The sequence below is a fragment of the Branchiostoma belcheri genome, unplaced genomic scaffold, assembly GCF_001625305.1.
Source record: "Branchiostoma belcheri isolate BF01 breed outbred unplaced genomic scaffold, Haploidv18h27 scaffold15, whole genome shotgun sequence".
Classification (NCBI taxonomy): Eukaryota; Metazoa; Chordata; class Leptocardii; order Amphioxiformes; family Branchiostomatidae; genus Branchiostoma; species Branchiostoma belcheri.
The window spans coordinates 1,975,514-1,994,562 of NW_017802935.1; the positions used below are offsets into that span (position 1 = coordinate 1,975,514).

General features: G+C 42.8%; 1 protein-coding gene across 1 annotated transcript in view; it reads left to right on the top strand.

Annotated features, from left to right (window-relative positions):
* The window catches only part of LOC109465268 (protein Wnt-10a-like), a 31,429-nt gene extending 20,782 nt beyond the window's left edge, over window positions 1–10,647 (top strand). The window contains exon 4 of the mRNA XM_019762443.1: window positions 7,869–10,647. Coding sequence (XP_019618002.1) covers window positions 7,869–8,330 — 462 coding nt within the window. The 3' untranslated portion in view covers window positions 8,331–10,647. The remainder of the gene's footprint in view (window positions 1–7,868) is intronic.
* Window positions 10,648–19,049: the final 8,402 nt, after the last annotated feature.

The following is a 19,049-nucleotide window of genomic DNA, read 5'->3' on the forward strand; positions in this document are numbered from 1 at the left end:
GGCCCTGGAGCCAGGAACTGGCCTGTGTAGGCCCTGACATTGAGAGTTACACTCCAAATACAACCCGTGCATTGCCTGATCCTCTAGAAGTGACCAATTAATTTGTCCGGACGTGGTCATCCTTAGCTAGAACCCAGACGTGTGGTTACCAGGTTACCGACATGTGTTCCCGGTACAGACACATGCTCAGGTACACGGCGATGGCAGCCCAGATACAGGGCCGAGACCAGCTCAAGTTTACGGTTACGATTTTTACCGACAATTTAGATGGTCAAATCTTTCCAACTGTACACAATGGTGTACAACAGTGCGGCCATGCTCTAGTCACTTCTAAGGGTGAGGGGGTAAGAGGACAGGTAAAGATGTTACACATAATACGAGAACATGGCCTTGTTGTTCGTGGCCTTGTCCACAGGTCTGGACAACATTATTCCATGATGCTTGTCGTGAGTTTGTTTGTCCAAATGCCACGGTATATATCACAGGCCTTAGATCTAGATGAGATTTCATTTTCTTCTCTTAATCACAAGAAAGTCTTCATTGACTCAAGTCTGAACCCTGTTGTTTGCTGCAGTGTGTTATACTGGCCAGTCTATATCAGCTAAAGATTGCTATCATCATCCCGTCCATAAATCACGGCAATGTTAGGTTAACACATGTTGAATATTTGTCCAATGTCATGGTTGTATAGGCGGACAGTTTTCGCTGTTACCAGTTGACCCTAGTCGTGAGGCTCATGTAGAAGACCCTCCCGTCCCTGGAAGAGATTACCAGCGGTCAAGCCCGGGGACACATCCATCCCAGGAGCGGAAATTTGAAGAGTTACGGGTTCGCGAGCGTACAAGCTGTAGCACAAATGAGAACTAAAGCTACACGCGATCGAATCACTGATATCCCGCCCGGCCGGCCATGGGGGATGGTATGTTCGGACCTCATTGTCACCACCTTGTTGAGAGAGTCACGCGAGGGCTGCAGAGGCTGGTGTAGTCGATAGGACAGACGTGCTGTGCTGCACTGGCAGTTCAGATCTGATGCCTTATCGTATTTTGTGGAATGATTCTGTAACTTGATCCACCTGAGTGATTCTGAACCACCTGAGTTATGAAGCAAGTTTAAATTTAAATTTTCAACACAAGAAATGAACAATCCACCACCTCTATAACACCAGCTTGTGCAGATGACACACGTGACTCGGTACGCAGTGGATCATAGGTTTCAGATAGTCTGTAGCATCCCCCGTCTTTGTTGATAGCAATAGTCAACAATGTGTTGACTTGTGACATTTATTGACAGTGATGGTTTATATGTTCGTATGATGGTTCATCAGTAGCAAAATGTTTGATATCCACTAGCATCTTACTACAAAACATTTCTTGGAGATAGTTGGTCAGTGCAGGAATATTGATTCTCACATTGTGACTCGGGTTTAAAGAGAGGACGAGTCAAGTCAAAGTACTGAAACTCTATCTATCTCATTTCCATGGGGGTAAGACAATATGGTTGCGGTGCTGCGCAGTTTTTTTACGACCGTAGTTGCACCTACCAGAGAGTTCGTGAGAGGTTATGGAGACTAACAGACGTTAGCAAACACTTCCATAGCAACACGGTATTATATGACACCACACGTAATGACCTGGCGGGGAGGGATCAGTCTTGTTTTCAATTTGTCGTCCCTAGTTGTTTATAAGCCTTGGGAAGGACATATTGGAAGGCAATTTCAATGATGGGTGATGAATGTACTTTTAAAGTAGCTTAGTGAAACAAGCAGAACATATTTTCGCTGTGATGTTTCAATTTTTATTTATGAAATTAGTCCATTGGAACGCTTTTGTTGATAAATTCATTACTTATTGATAGCTGTACTCGTAGGATGCAGTTTGCCATTGGTTGTTAGTCGTCCTGGAATCTGGGTCACATGTTAGTCTCCAATAGACGGCTTGGGGTACTGAAAAAAGTTGTAATTGCCCAAGTAGACTGAATAATTTGCCATAGACGTAAGGGTTACGCATATGCAATGCTGTGTAATTCTACGGCCAGATAACTCTTCTGGCCGATCATTTAGACTATGCGGCCAATTTCTACCATATGTCATCACCACAAGGAGTCTGGTAGAGACTATGCATATGTAGCGTCACGTTACTGTAAATGTCACAGCTGGGTGAATCAAACCTACTTACAGGTGACGTGTTGTGACAAGGTCACCAGGGCACGACTTTGAACTTCACGTGGGCGAGGTGGTAATACGAAATTACGCCTCGGCCTGCAGGTTATAACTCAATAAACACTCTTAAAAGTCAGGGTTCAGGAAATAGGACTGGTTATCGAGCTGTCATCTCCGTGGGCAGGCAGTTTTTAGGAGGAGAAAATTGAAAGAAAACACAGGAAAAGGGAAAGATGTGAAGATGACACCGGTTACCATTAATATCTCAGTAGGTGGATGGTAGGAGAGGTCAGACTGCAGATGTCACCCTTGGCTTCATCTTCAAGGTCAATGTTTTGTTTTTGAAAGCTCGTTATTAACAGAAAACTGAAGGTGGTCGCGTTTGGAGGTTTCTTTAAAATTTCTTCAAATTTTGCTGCATATCATTTATAGAAGGCAAAAATTAAAAAAATTACTTACTTTTGCCCCGCTCGAACCAAAGTTGTCCACAGCACCCCATCACCCATGCTCACCTAAAAAAAGAATAAAAGAAAAGATGTCTAAGTGAAATTCAACTGTCAGCAATATAAAATTGATACATAATTTGGTCAATAGACTCAACAAAACATAGCATTGGGTTCATTGATGAAGATCTTTCACATTTTAAAATCCGATTAACTGTGGAGTCATCCAGTGGTGCCAATGGTGAAGAAAACTCGCTTTTGATTGAAGTTTGCACCTCTATTAATAGCATAGTGTTATGCTTTATGTGCAAGCCTGAGACAAAAACGTTACATTTAGGTTCCCTAAGACCTTTTTCCTAGGTGCAGATATCTTTCATATTGTAGAGCACAGGCATATGATAATGGTTGTGTATAGAAAGGACGGAAGGTTGCGCTTGGTTTGTGTGGTTTGCCTGAGGAGGTTGCCGTGACAAGGTACTTGTGACTTAAACCTGACAGCCTGAAGACACGGACTAACCTTCCACTCCTCTGTAACTAAGTCCTGTCGTGGGGGGAATTGGAACCACGTGCGCGATCAAGGACTCATTTTCTCACCCAAGTGGACCAAGTCATAACAATGTCCAAACTCCATCCACCAATTCAGGAATAAAGTTGCCAATCCAAGAACACAAAGTTGCGTATTTAGAGAACAATTGCGCTATTGTTGGAAATTGTGCAAACTGGCGTTTACGGAGTCAGGCGTCATCTACGGCTTTTGTGGCAGTTAGAAAACATATCTGGCAGTTTAATAGTTCACTTTTGACAGGAATTGTGACCTTTCAGTTTGTCGTAGATTTTATGGGCTTCTCTCTTTCTTTCTCTCTTTTACTTTTTCTTTCTCTTCTCTTCTCTTCCCTTCCCTCCCTACATCCTTCCTTTCCCCTCTCTCCCTCTCTTGCTGTTCAGTTGTTTCACGATGAAATACTGCCTGCCAATTGCAATCGTATATGTCTGCCAGAATATTACAGTAAGCCTTGCCTACGGTCCTGCCTACACGTGCGACAAAATGGGAAACACTCGGCGGATAACCCGGCTCTCCTGGCCACCATGCTGGCTACAATATGCGAACAGTCGATCGGTATGTAACAAGCAGATGGCCATGTAACGTGTGAGGTGAACACAGAGCTGGAATCACCAACACATGTGGGTCTGCAGCGGATTTTAGACAGGTCTACAGCTATCCTACATGATCCAACATGTTCATAGTAACTACAGTCTGGCTTTGGAGTCTCTTTGGAGAGTAGCTATAGGAATATGTATAGGTAAGGGCCACCTTGGCAATCAATACCCTGGACCTTAAATGTACATGTACTCTAGAATAGTCAGAAAACAAGATGTGTCAATATTCCTCAGCTCTTCACACAAAAGCTGAAAAAAAAGTGCTAAAATTCAATAGGTAGGTTTAATCGCTTTTTAAGTCATAATTTCTCCTTTGTTTCATCTCAATGTGCTATATCATATATATGATCACTCACTATCCTGGTTTAGATTATACTGCAGCCGGTTTCCCTGATGATATAAGAAAAGAAAGTGATAGAACATATTGTACATACATTAACGATTTTCTAATAACTAGGCTCGCTAGGATGCACACTAGAACAAGTGAATAATAATTGATGGCAATGATATATCCACACAACGCGCACAAATGATACCAAATCTCGGAGAGGTGAATATCTGTAGTACATTTTGCTGGCAGGCGCTGTGTGCAGTGTTGAGTGTTGAGTGTTAATCGCTGTAAGAGGCGGGTAGGAGGAGGGGAGGGGTGGAGCGGGCTGTGTCTGCACTCTGCGCGCAAATCAGACTGACAGGAACATCTGTTGGCATGGTCTCAGCATTCAAACGTGTTGAGTAAGACTTTCGAGTAGTAGTACATGTAGTAGGCGTCCGAATCACATGTAATATAAGTTGAGAGATGTTGGAAAGCAAAAGTACTAGTGACTCAGCGTATCAAACAGACTTGAAGAAGCTATATTTACAGTTAGAAAGGTACTTCAAAAACATGACTTCGGAGATAACTCATACCTCCATGAAATATTCAGAGCTTTTCTAATTTTTTTAGGCTTGTCCCAATGATTATGGAAATAAGGTAATAATTCGCATATTCTATTTTAATATACTAGTATTGTTTTCTGAACTCGAATTAAATATGTTTAATGTGGTAAAGTCCTGTCCTTGAAATGTCGGTTCTTAAAAAACTTTCCAACTGAGAAGAAAACAGATCGACATTTTCTTCAACTGAGCTAGCATGAAGACCTGGTGGCTCTGGGAGCTTTAAGCCTGGCCTTCAGGACATGCGGTCCATTTTCTGTTGCGTGTTGGCCTAGTGCTAAGTACAACGCCTGGTATGTAGCTCATTCCCAAGTGGGAAATAGTTGTGTTTAAAGAAAGCAAGCTGGCCCGTTCCTAATCCGGACAAACTAGTGCTAAATGCAGGGGGGAAACAATCAAAGCGTTGTTGGTAAGTCTATAAGAAACAAAAAGAGCCATTCGGAAGTCTTTGCACTGCCACGTTGTGGGAGCGGTACGGTTTGTTGTGGTTGGCACTACGTTTCTCTGTATGCTGTTTCCTCCACATCTGTATATATATTTCACAACCGGGAGTTGGCGTGGGGAAAAGATCAGTAGAATGTATTTCCTTTCACGTCATCTTTGATTCGAAAGACGGTACGGAAAGTACTACTACTACTACTATCGTTTGACAAAAATACCCACTTCTGTCAGATGAATTACATTGTCTTTCACATATCAGACTTGTGTTTTCTTCAATGTGGAAGTGTACTTCTATTCGAACTATTCAGGGCATCTGCATCGTACCCATAACTCAGGTACTCACTGATGGACAAACAAAATGTACGATTAGTCCGGAAAATACAATCATGGTTTTGTGCGGAAAGACACTGATGTCCACTCCTCTTACTGCCACACCTTCCTTCACCATCTAGTTGTCACCATCCCATTTTACATCATTCGTTCTTGTACACACCCTGTAATGTTTTGTCTACAGCCTGGCCCCCGTTTTCCTATGGATAGCTGGAGTGTACCCTACACAAAACGACGGCCCCCTTCCCGAGCCCGACAGGCCCGGCCTGACTAGAAGAATTACCGCTAGCCGCATCACGGCAAGTGCTTGGGAACATCCCGCATTCCGCGGCGTATTTGGCCGTCGGCGGAGGGTTTGATTCTGTCCGACTTCCCCACAGATCAGGCGAGACTTGCTCCTGTGACAGCGGGCAGCGCGACTGTAATAAGGAAACGGGCACGCTACTTCCACAAGACAAAACAGGACGAGCTTGTGTTGCTGAGAATCTGAAAACATTCGAGTCTCCAAAAGGCTCCGAATGAACTTTTCACTTTATTGTGACACGCTACGGTGGGGTGGGGAATCCAACTAACAACAATGGAAAGGGGTGAGGCAAAATATCTGTCACTACTCTGTATTCTTGGAACCTCTTGCTGTATTTATGAAGTACACTAGTGAAATAAGTCTGTACCGAATGCATCTCCGAGCGACGATAATCACAGGCAAGGTTAGCCTCACCAGGCTAATATCCAGGCCATCCCTACTGCCATATTTGCCGGTCCTCCCCCAAAGCAAGACGACTCTCACGTCGTTCCTTGCAATATAACAGCCCACCTGTCTCAGATGACAGGGTTTGACGGCTGTGTGTTAATTCTGGCTCAAGGACAGGGCCTGCGGGACCAGGTGAACCGGTGGGGGGCAGCTGACATCCAGACCCCAACCTGGATTTAGACCACACGGATTCAATAATATGAGCAGTAGATCCCCGCACCTCTTTAATCTTACCAAATCACAAGCAGATATGTTTAACTTTCAAGCAATATCCCTGGGTCCTCATAATGAAGTCTTCGGTTCAGAATAACACAAGCAACAGTCCTGAAAAGAAACGAAATATGATCATTGCCCGCAGTTTTTACAAACTTTCTTAAAGTTTAACAAATTTTAAAGTCATCCATAAGAAACTCCAGGAATATTTTACTGTCATTTGTCTGATGCCTTTATCTCCAGTTCCATATTTTTTCAATAGTCAAAATATATCACCTACTTTTCTGATTCTAGACGTGATAATAGTTGTATATGTCAAGTACAAGCTGGTTTATGGGGTTAGCAGTGCTGCCATGTGTTTAATCTGGATAATTCATGGTGGGAAGTCCTGGGTGGGCTTGGCACTGATGGGTGCGGAGGAGGGTGGTTCTTCCATCAGCTCCCGTGTGTCAGACATCACCCGGTCACGGCTGCGACTCAGTACGGCAACATTTGTCTATCCATTTCACACAGCTTCCGTCAAGTGTCAGGAGGTGAGGCATGGAACGGTGCGCCAGTTGGGACTCGGTACTCGAGCTGTCACCATCGGTACATCGGGCAAAAAAAGTCTAACGTTTGCGTAGAGCTACTAGAGAGTGACACATGCAAGGCAAAATAAGGTCGTATTAAATGGGGCAGGATTTTAATAGAGAAATGTCGTTACTATTAGTGAGGGAAGAAAGGGAAACTATATCATCTAGTCCTGCACAAGATAGATTGTGAGTTAGGTTCAGTAGAGCGTCATGGTCCATGAGCGTAGACCTGTTTCCCTCATCAGCGCTCTCCGGTACTTCTGTGCCAGCAGCAAAGTCACCGGCTTAACTTATTCTACACTTCCTACTTCCTTTAAGGGTCACAGATCACAAAATACAGATGGAAAAATGAGTCTTAATCTGCAGAAGTCTGGGATAAGAGCTCGCTAAGTATGATAGAGAGGAAGATGTATTTTGAGCCTTTGACACGGGTTCACGCTGTGGGTACTAATGCCATCTATCACGCAGAGCACACGGGGTCTTCTGGTTCTGGTGACAACTACAAGTACTTCAGAGGCAGTTGATAGCCATAAACAGAATGAAGAACTGAATGATTGGTGCTGTGAAAAGCTTTTGATTTGATACGTGGATGAGTGCGGGGTAATGCGATACACAAGGAACTGTTACTCAAGCAATTGGATAGATATTTAAAAACTGTCGGACGTTTCAAGCGGCATCCTCATCAGTCGATCACTGGTGAAATGAAGTGGATACTACTACTCGAAACGTCTGACGGTTTTCAAAATCCACCCAGTTGCTTGAGTAACACTTTCCTTTGTCTATTAATATGATAATTCTGCCACGGCTCTTTACAACTGGTTATGTTGATCTGGCTGTTTAAATGACGATGTTGTGTTCCCCCGCAGGCCGTGTCCACCAACATGCAGCGGCGGTGTAAGTGCCACGGCATGTCCGGCAGCTGCAACCTGAAGACCTGCTGGAAGGCCACGCCGGACTTCCGCGAGGTCGGCGTCATCCTGAAGGAGCGGTTCGACTACGCCACGCAGATCAAAGTCAGCAACGACAACTACGGGAGGCTAGAGACGATCTACGCCAACCGCCCTCCCTTCGCCACAGACCTGGTCTACTTCGACAGGTCGCCGGACTTCTGTGATAGGAACAGGGAGCTGGAGACTCCGGGCACGAGAGGACGCATCTGCAACAAAACCAGCTCGGGGCCGGACAGCTGCGCGGCTCTGTGCTGCGGCCGGGGGTTTAACATATTCAGACAGACTAGAGTCGAGAGGTGCAACTGCAAATTCCACTGGTGTTGCTACGTCATCTGTGAGGAGTGCCGAATCACAGAATGGGTCAACTCTTGTAAATAGTCCCTCTGAATGGTACGTCACACAGGCGGCGGACTACATCCGCGGATGGATACTTCTGTGCCCGTGACAAGGACCCCAGACAAAGTCACTGTACTGCATCATGAAATGGGCACTGCATGTAATGTCTGACATGAAGACATACCGGGCAAGGATAAAGAGATTTTCTCCTCATCGCAAGCAACAAAAGCAAGCCAACAGAAACTGCCTTTAGCTCGCCCAAGATACAACGCTTGATGATAGACTAATAAGAAAGCATCTGGGCTTGTGGCGTGTCACAAAGAAACATGCATGTACTGACGATGGGCATGGCCAAAAAGAAGAGGAAACCTTTAAATATGAAGTGCATTTAATAGTTGACCTCTATTCTACGTCTGTTGTAAAGTGTATTTTCGCGTTAGAATTAGACTGTGGACATAACTACCTGTGGAATCCATTGTAGACTGTAAACCGTAAGATCGCTAATCTTGCCACTCCGGAAGATCGAGAGAAAGCCTGAGGGATTGTACATTTTGCCGAGGAGGAACGATGGGACAGAACCATTTCATATTAACGTTGTATATATAGGAAAGTTTACGGTAAGGAGCTATGAAGGTCGCACTAATCGAAGGACTTTCTGGTGAGGGAAAGACGACAAGCCTTTTATCAAAATGGCGCCTGTGTGTGGTGGTGTTTCCGTGGAACATTCTATTCTGCAATGGAGAAGTCCGGTTCTTGCCGGGAAATAAACAGTATGAAATATTTCCCGAATGTATCAATGCAATGATACAGCACAAATTTACAGCAGTATTGGTCGCATCTACATGTATGTATTCATCATACAGTTCTTTCTACCACATTTAGATCATCGGGATATTGGTCACCCTTGACCTCTAGTAGGTCACCCTTGACCTCTAGCAGTACAATACTACACATCGTGCATGCATATGTCAGCTTAACGATATAGACAATATTGAAAACATGAAGCGCAACGCAATGTAGCTAACAGGAAAATATGGTTTCCACCAATGTTTACAACCCGTGGTTATGACACCATGTGCTCTGAAAAAATAATAATTGATAAACAAGAAACATTTCTACCACACAGTTCGTCTAGTGATGACGTGGCAAATTGTATCAACATTTTGTGGTCCGTATGGTTGTTTACTTTAAAGTCAACAAACACCCTTTTTTAAGGAAGGAAAGAAACTGGCTTATGACGGTATCACTATTATTTAAAGAAATATGAAAGCATTTGTAACTGCTCTCTTCCCAGATGGTCGTTCTCACATACTTTAGTGAACTCTTGTGTTGCTTGTGTAAATAGTGGAGAGTGTGTGCCAGCTATTAACACTGTCTCAAACAAGTTCTTAACCATTGAAAATTGTAGATCTGAATTATGTCACATAATATGTGTATGTTGACATTGTTATCAAGGATTGGCCATACAATGATAGATAAGTATAGAATATAGAATAGACATCCTGACTAGCCATTTGTAAACTTGTACATCACAGTTTTTATATTGATCATCAGCCTTGTGCCTTATCCTTTGTGGCTTTCACTGATGGGTGCCTTTAAGCCCCTGTCACACATTCAGAACCTTCCCCCGTCCACCAACCAGCCAAGTCAAATTTAGACCCCCAACACGCCCCGACGACTGCCGACCTACTCCCAAACTCTAGCCAACCACCAGCCAACGTTCGGCCTTCGCAGCCAAACACCAGCCGACCTTGCTCCCGACCTACTCCTAACCATGGTTGTGGAAGTTCGGCCAGTGTTGGGGAGGCCACATACAATGTACGGATGTGTGACAGGGGCTTTACTGCTGCCCCCATAGTGACACCTGTGCGGACAAGTGTTGATATTAATGTAGCGAGAAATAGCTGACGGTTCAATCAAAATGGCTGACAGTGACGGATGGCCGAAGCATGCTGGGACGCTGTAAATGTAACGCTTCCTGTAATTTAATCTCGCAAATTCCTTTCTATATCAAAAACGGAAATGCAGTGATAAGAAAAAATATTTTGTTCGCGACGCCTTGATGATGTTTCGTAACTCAATCCGCTTGATGTTACGTTTATATAAAGCGATTCCTCATTTTTAAAAGAGTAGTATGATATTGCAAACTTACATAACTTATCAACTTGTTTTGTGGGTGTGATGTGTGATATTGTCCATTGTAATTTCCTGAGAAGCGTTGAGATATCTGTTGACGCTTTTTACATGTGTTTATTTGTACGTGTGCGTTTGCAACGAGCTGTTGAGAACATTGTGATGTAACGTAATTATTATTTTGCCAGCAAAGTTGGGAACCATTTGCAATAAAAACTGTCAATATAGCAAATTCCTCGTTTGTGTCACCTTTTTCATTTGTGGTGATGTCTTGTATTGATATAAAGCAATTGAGTTAAATCATAGAAAGTAGAAAAATTAAAGTCGAGACTTTACCTAGCTAGGAGTCCTATCAAATGAAAAACGTAGCCCCTCCCCATAATTAGTCCAGTGCCATAGAATGATACTTTGATGTCATTACTAGCTATGATGTACATAGTCTATGTCCCAGAGATATCAAGCTATTAATTCTAAAACGTACTTACTTATCCTCTTCATCCTTGCGAGACATAAGCCCATGACTTCTCTTTTCTATCTGAGTCTGTCCTTGGCCACCTTCTTTACAGATCGCCAGGATAATCCCATGAACGCCAAGTGGATTTGGGTCTTCCTCTTTTTCTTTTCCAACCTGAGGTCTCCAAGTTAAAGCTGTATTAGGTAATATACTATGGTGCATGATTAATGTGGGAATGGGGTACGGTTCTCATTTGCTTTGTCTCTTCTGAGAATCTCCCCAGTCTCCGATGGAGTGATGTACGACAATGGCGGCCTTTCCTGTTGAGTGTAACAGGTGGTGCCATCTGTCAACACGTGGTGAAGAATGTTCCAACTCGGCCACATTCTCACCTGATGACCCCGCCATGTCCCACATTCTCCGCAAAATGAACGACCTGAGGAGACCTGTGTGGTAACAACTGTCCGAGCACGCTCACGTCTGTCGTACGACGGGTCTACGACAGTAAATCGGCTGCATTGTGACACAAAAGTTTGTTGTAGGTTGTCGTCAGTTCTGTAATAGCTCCCTGAGTATCTTACGACGACTAAAGAAACTATGACGAATGTGACTGAAAATTCTCGAGCAACGCTATGGTATACACGTGTACGGGCCAAACGGACAACAAGTTCAATGGGCGTTATAGAAGAAAGCTAGTAGGAACAATATGCTCGCTTATTTGGCCCATACAAACCAACAGTTTTGAGTTTTTGAAGAAATTTTTGAGGATGCATTGAAAAGGGGGAGTAGATATTTGCTTGAACTTTATTCAGGTTCAACTCGCGGCCTGTAGGCCGCTTTTCATTGAGGTCACGAGGGAAGAGGTAAGGGTTTTCGGGCTTCATAAATCATAGGTGGTGTGGAGTGATCAACCTCGGGCCTGAAACACCTGTTACAGCTACAGAATTGCAAGTCATGGCTTATGAAGGAGACGATACCGTACAGATATCACTAGATATCTCATATACTACTTACAATGACTGAAGATTCTGTCGCACTGCTTTATCTATTCTCTCCTTTTTAACAGCAGCAACACAACACATATGGCCTCAAAGAACATTTAAAAAGAGGAGAACATATGATACTTATTTAGCGAACAAAGCGGACGAGGGTAAAGAATTTGACTCAAAGATTGAACAGACACGACACAAGTGGGGATTAAACTCCCGACATTGGACTGGATACTTTCATGTGCCGTGCATGTCGCTAATTTGTTGGAATGTACAAGCACAGAAAGACTGTACAACACTCCCGTTTGGCCACTTTCTCAAATGAATAAGAGCTAAACTTTCACCCAAAGAAACAATTTGGGTTCAAGTTCGTTATACACATACATACTTGCGTTATAACCCTTGTCATAATTAATATATAAGGCATGGAGATCAACCCTACATGCCATAGCTTGTAGTTCGGCCTTGTAGATGATAGACTAACCGTAACTAACAAGACATTTCCACACAAAAGTACTCATTAAAGTCCTGAACCGACTGAAACTATCGTGGTCAGATCTTCGGCGCTATGCTGGTCGATTTGCCGGCTGGTTGGACTAAGTCAGCAGGGTAAAAGTTCTTTGATGTTATCTTCTTCTCACAGGAAAAGGGCGCTAATAGTACACACTACAACTGTCAGCTTCTCGGGGTGTATAGGCAGTAATAAGTGGGGCTGGAAATTTATCACAATCATTTATTTGACAACGACGTCAGCTACATGAAAAATAGACCAGCTTGAAAATTCAATAAGCAATCTGAGAAAGGTGATGACAGTTTTTTGAGAGTAGTAACTATTTCTTCATTGTCTTTCTCTCTTCTTCTCTTTCTCTCAAATATACTCTATCTGTAAGGGGTGGTATGTATAGACGTGAGCCGTGTTCTTACACAAGAAATTGTTACTCAAGAAACTGGACAAATTTTCGAAATCTACCAAGTTGCTTGAATAACAATTTCCTTGTGTATCTCATTACCTGGATGTCTAACCTTCATGGAATTATGTTCTTAGTTTATTCACCTAGTAGAGGTTAAGGTATTTTACAATTAAATATCATAATCATACAAATGAACTATGTTAAGTATACGTATACAGGTACGAAACAAAGCAACAAGACAAAAAGTGACCAGGATTACCGTACAAGACATACCTTTCAATAAAAGCATCCCAGTCCCTACCTTTGATAATCCGGAGGATTTATAATCGGCTGGAATGGCGAGTTATGCGGCAGGAATTTCCTAACGATCGCGCACGTTGACAGAAGTTTTCCTGGTGACCAAATCCGCATTCCCACTGCACCTATCTCTTAATTATACCGTAATTACACGTAATGGAGCTACCAAATTCCACTGGCCGGGACAACAGTCTGATCCTGTCAGGCACTACAGATAAGACTGGCCTGATGGGTTCAGAATGTTGGGGGCGTTCCTAGTATTTTACTAACTACTTCAAGCTACGCGTGAGTCCAACATAAGCTGGGTTTCCTTCGCCACCCATTTGTGGAACGCATAACAGCAATCATATGTTTTACCGGATGTGAGAAATAACACGTACACATGTACATGTACATGTATGGTTCACGAGCGGACGGTCACATGTAGGAATAGATAGAACCGAAGTTAACATAAATAAAGTAGATAATGTGCTCTTAAAATTTGTCACTCGTTCTTTTCGTGTGGTATAACGGGTAAACCTTTGTAGCAAACCGCAACAAGTTGTAGTTTTGTACGTCAAGTACGAGTTGCGAAAGACCAGACTGACATGATTGGTTTGAGCCACTCACACCAAGATGGACCCTAATCTTATCAATAAGTGTGATAGGCCCTTTAAGGTGCTGAAAGTAGGGGTAAAATTGCAACCAAACGCTGGTTAATAAGCGAGTCCAAATATAAAAACCTGCAATTTGTCTTATTTTCACGTTTGTTCCAGTTTGACAGTTTTAGCTTACTTCAAACGAAAAGGCGAAGCGAACTATTGGAACATATTTGATCACGTCATTTACAACGTGTACACCACTTCAAAGCAAAGATAAAGAAAGATTGTGATCAGTGGATCGAGAAACGTGGACACATTTTCAGTTAAGACATTCTGAACAGTCATTTATATAAATATCTTAAGAAGTGAAAGTAAACACAACTCTCATAGCTATCTATTAAAACGCACTTTCACTGTCAAATCTTGTAAGCAAAAAATGGCTTGAGAAAACATCCAGAAAGTTGTGATCAGTCTGGTGACAAATGGCAGGGTTTAGAAACCGGCGTTTAGAAAATTACAGAGTAGGCTCCGTCAGGTGGGCGGTGTGTCCGCCTATCTGCTCAAACATGTGCCCAACAACTTTCGTGTCCAGGGTTATTATATCAACCATTGAGCTCACGTGGATTCAACATGACAACATAGCAACAGGTATTGTCCATATTGGATAGAGAGGGTAGTAATAAAAACAGACAGCTATGTTTCTTGTATCTGTATCGTCAGGTGGATGTTGAAATGATTGAATATATGGTTCCAGGTAAAACACACTGAAGTGTGACGGAAGAAGGTATGACAAGTGACGCACCGGATAATAAGGCCTATTAGTGGCACCAATATGGCCGCTGCCCCGGGGCATTATGGGCCGGGCACGCACACGCTGTCAGGAGGAGGAAGGAACACTGGGAACGAGTTGGAAACAACATTATCTATTGTGTGACATATGATACAGAATACGCCAAGAACATGTCCTTTAGTTTTTAGATGCAATTGTTTTTGGCTATAAAATACAGTGTTCAAATATTGACAAATTTACCGAAGATTTTAATCTGTACAATCGAAATTCATCACTCAGTGAGATCGTTGTTTATAAACGCAGCTGTTTTGTAGCTTCAACTCAGGGATTAAAGACTGGATGTTTTGGACTTATTTTTAATGATTTTCGTTGTCAGCAAGTTCCTATAATACCTTAAATCCACAGACAGTTCTAGATCTCGGGTCTTTTACGATTCTTAAGCGCTTTTTGACATGATTTATTGCTGTGTTTTGGAAAACAAAACGCTGGTGTAGGTAAATGACTTGGAACTTCTGCGTTGGAAGTCCTCTGATAGTTGCAGAATTTGGCGAATCGTGTGGTTTTGAAAGCTATTGATGGACACCCTTCCATGAGATGATTTTGAAGGAGAAAAGCTTTCGCAGACTACTAAAGACGAAGATTGCAAATCACCTCACAGCGCCACCGTTTAAGAATTTGCGTCTTCCACAACTTCAACACATTTCTATTGAGCTCTTTCGAACAAGTACCAAATTCGGTATCAAGATCTTTAGAATGATTTCATCAATATATATTAATGCATTAGAGCAAAAAAAAGTGTTTTGCATGTTCACATATAAAACATGTATTCAGTGTATGGACGGTACATACCACATGTATGTATGCGTAGAATAAACACTTTGAAAGCTGCTTGTACTCTACCTTTGCTTTCGTACCTGTTATCACAGCTTAGTTTAATGACCAGTAAGTGTAATAGTCTAACAGAATAGTAGAAGTAACCCTTTAGTACGTAATTAGCCACTGAACTGATCAGCGCGCATCCTTGTGGGCGTTTGTTTGTTCTCCCCGCCCTGTATTTAACCACTTTTCAACTGTCCATAAAAACTTAAAGTTCACGCCGAAAATCCCTTTCATCTGTCCAGGTAACAAAACAAACAGGACTTCGGTGAGCGTTTGATGTGAGACGAAGGACAGGTAGTATATTACATGGCGAACTGGTCATTACGGGATGTAGATTAGTAACGTAGGTTCTTAGAGGAGAGTTGTAAGTTTTCACGCATCATTACACTGATTCAGGGGCGGACAGGGAAGAATGCTCGGAATGGGTAAGTTGTATCAAAGGTACGAGGTATTGCTACGGATGCAGCAAGAATTTAGTGCCACAGGATTATGAGTTTGTCGCCGTGTGTTAATGCCTGATTCTAACAGGTCGTGGTATGGAAAAAATTACAAGAAACAGTACGAAAGGAATTTACAAGGGACGTCTTCAGCAGCTTTAATTGCAGATTCTTTAGGGTTCTTAAAAGCGCCTCCTTGCGCTTTAATACGATTGCGTCATGTATACACGCTACTTGCTTATCTTAGCTAATCCTCATCAAGAATTTACTGAAGAAAAGTGGACCACCAAGAAGCCAAGACACATTTCAGAACCTCCTGAATCAACAGTCTTCAGAACAACGCTTTAAGTCGGACTTCCATCCACCCTTCACGGGGTAACAAAGTTGTAAGAAAAACTAACATTGTCAACATAATCTTTTAAGACGATTACAGACCTTAAGGCAATTACTTAAAGAAAACAGGAGCACGTGTTTTTGTTAGCAGCATAAACAGAGGCAGTCAAGGGTGGGGACTTGGCGCGCATCTTGAAGCTATCTAGGTAAAGACTGCTTAGAGGGATTGGAAGATCTAAGACCTTAAGGATATGACCTCATGGGTTAAGACACAATGGAGAAGTTGTTCGGCACGGTGTGAACAAGATTGCCGTGTTGGGAAATGTGACACAAGAATAGCAAATGGAGCGGTAATTAAAAATGTAATACAGACTAGAGCACTGTAAGACCATTGTACAGACAAGTCGCCTGTTAGCTAATCTATAAAGTCTTCATGTTACAACTGACCAGGCCGATATGCACTGGAAAGGTATAAAAGTGAGAACTTCGTGAATTCATACTTGTGCCATTTAGCCTCTGTATACTTGAAGAAGCCCACTCAACAGAAGTTAATGTACTTCTTACTTCTTTTTTCCAGAGGTGAAAGTGTAATGGCAATGCCGGACGCCAAGAAACATGGAAATATATATAACCGTACATTAGGGGTACATTTGGACATGTTTTAAGACTTGCTCAACTTGGGATAGTATGAGCTATAACATGTCGAAATCTCCGGCTAAGAGCAAGATGACACACACTTGGTAAGGTATCGCCACACAATTTGTTTAACAGATGTAGCTCCTAAGGATAACAGTTGTGAGAAAGAGGTTGGAATATCACCATCACATTATCCTTTCAGGGTGGAAAGTCGGCGAACATGCAAGATTATAACGTAATCTCCATGGAAGGATGCAGATGACTCAATTAGGTAGTCAGTTAGAGGAAGGTTAAGACCTAACAAAAACCATCAAGGATATCCTTTACGCTTGGATAAGCAATAATGTAACAAGTCGTAACTCTTCTAAGGCCCGTACAGGGTAAGCTTTGCCCTTGGACTTGAATTAGCTGATTTGGGGTCCTCTAAAATCCCTAATTACGTCCGGGAATTAAAGCCATGTTTTGTTGATAAGGATATATGTGGTGAGGGAGAGATTTGAAGCTTAACACTGACTATGTTGGAACAGTGGGCTATTGTGGTGACTACAGGTGTGGATTTGGGAGAAGGATAGGGTCTCCAAACTGATAGTGATACTGTTGTGACCGTGCCAAAAACAAGTGTTCGCAATATGTTCATGATAAAGGTATGTGTATGTTTGTCAGCTTGTATGTGTGTGTGAGTGTGTGTGTGACGCTTTTTTCACTCACGAAAACCCATGTAAAAAATCCCAACTTCAAAAGACGAAGTGCAGGAAATACGACTTGAGTCTTTATTGGAACTCCAGCAGTGACGAAGACCAGGGCAGGTTTGCTGGCTAAACAGTTGTCCGAACACTTCGCTCAGAGCGATCTCACAGATGTTTAAAGACTTCCTGTGGGATATCCTATGAAGCCGGCCCGAGCTCAGCACTCCTGATCTGTGCGGCCTGATTTTCCTGTTGTGTCTTGTGCTGTTGGGGTTGTTGCAGCACCTGTTGGACATGGCATGTACGCTAACGAGGTTCCACCCCGGGGCAGTGGCACGTCACAACAACTGTGGCCGGAGCGAACACAGGCACAGCACTGAGGCAAGCAGCAGGCTAACACTACATGTGGCCATGCGATTTTTTTTATATCAAAAATATTTTATGCGAAAAATATAGATGCCCAAAATGCTTAAAAATGAATATGAATTGAACGATGCTTAATGATTAATTACCGCTATTCTTGTAGAACCAAGGAAATGAATGACTGATGCTGAAGACCGTCTCCAGAGACTAAAGAGCCCAGGAGAAGAGATTCCTGTAGAATACTCTCACAAGAGCGTCAACCACTAAACGGTCTTCCGTCAATTAAGAGAAAGATAACTTAAAATCATTTGTTTTTGTCACAATGGAGTAGGGACATCTTTATGAATGGCGTGGGTAATGTATTTGACACTGGAAGAATGTTCTGTGGGTTTTGGGATTTTAAGAGGTGACCAGGGGTCATGGAGCTACTTAGACATGAAAACACCCCCCCCCCATCAATTCCAGCCAGTTGTAACAGCAACACATATTACGGACGTAAAGGACCTCTGATGTGGTGGTAGATTTCTGTTTGAGTGTACACTGCAATACCAGACGTGAGAATAAATGATGCCATAGGCCAGTCTTAGCAGACTTTCTCTTCCCAATTTCGGAAGTACGGTTCAACAGTCTCTGTCAGTTAAACTGTACCTCGGAAGGATGTAGCGTGCCCACGCTGATTAGTGCACTTTCAGGCTCCAGTGAGAAGAATTTGGCAATCGCTGGCTTTTCAAATGGATTCCAGAAGCTTAGCGACGTTAGACTGACTTATGACATGATAGATTTCCCTTTAAAAAAGCACCGTTAGATATTCAAATTAAAATAACTGACTTACAAAGTTAGCCGTGCTACCATTCTGGGGCAATGAGCCTCGGTTAAATCAACCCTCATTAAAAATCCACAAAAAGTTATGTTAAGATTTAAGATGTATAATTCTATACATTTGTATCATCAAATGCCGATTAGCAGTTAGCCCATGGTAACCCATGGAGATGGGCACCACTGGGCCCTACGCTTGGCATAAGAGCACGGGTGACGGGAGACCTTCTTCTTCTTCCATGGTAACCCACTGTACTCCCTTCACATGACTGAAGTTCTGACTTGAATATTGAGTATAACGTGATTGCGATTGAATCATGACAACACGGATGTGGTTGAATCCTGTGATCCCGCTAGCGTTAACCTTTACGCCGCTAACGGTGCCCAATCAACTCATCCTGACGCCAGGGGATCCAGTGGTTCGGCAGGTCCTCCCCGCAGGTTCTCGACAAGCGC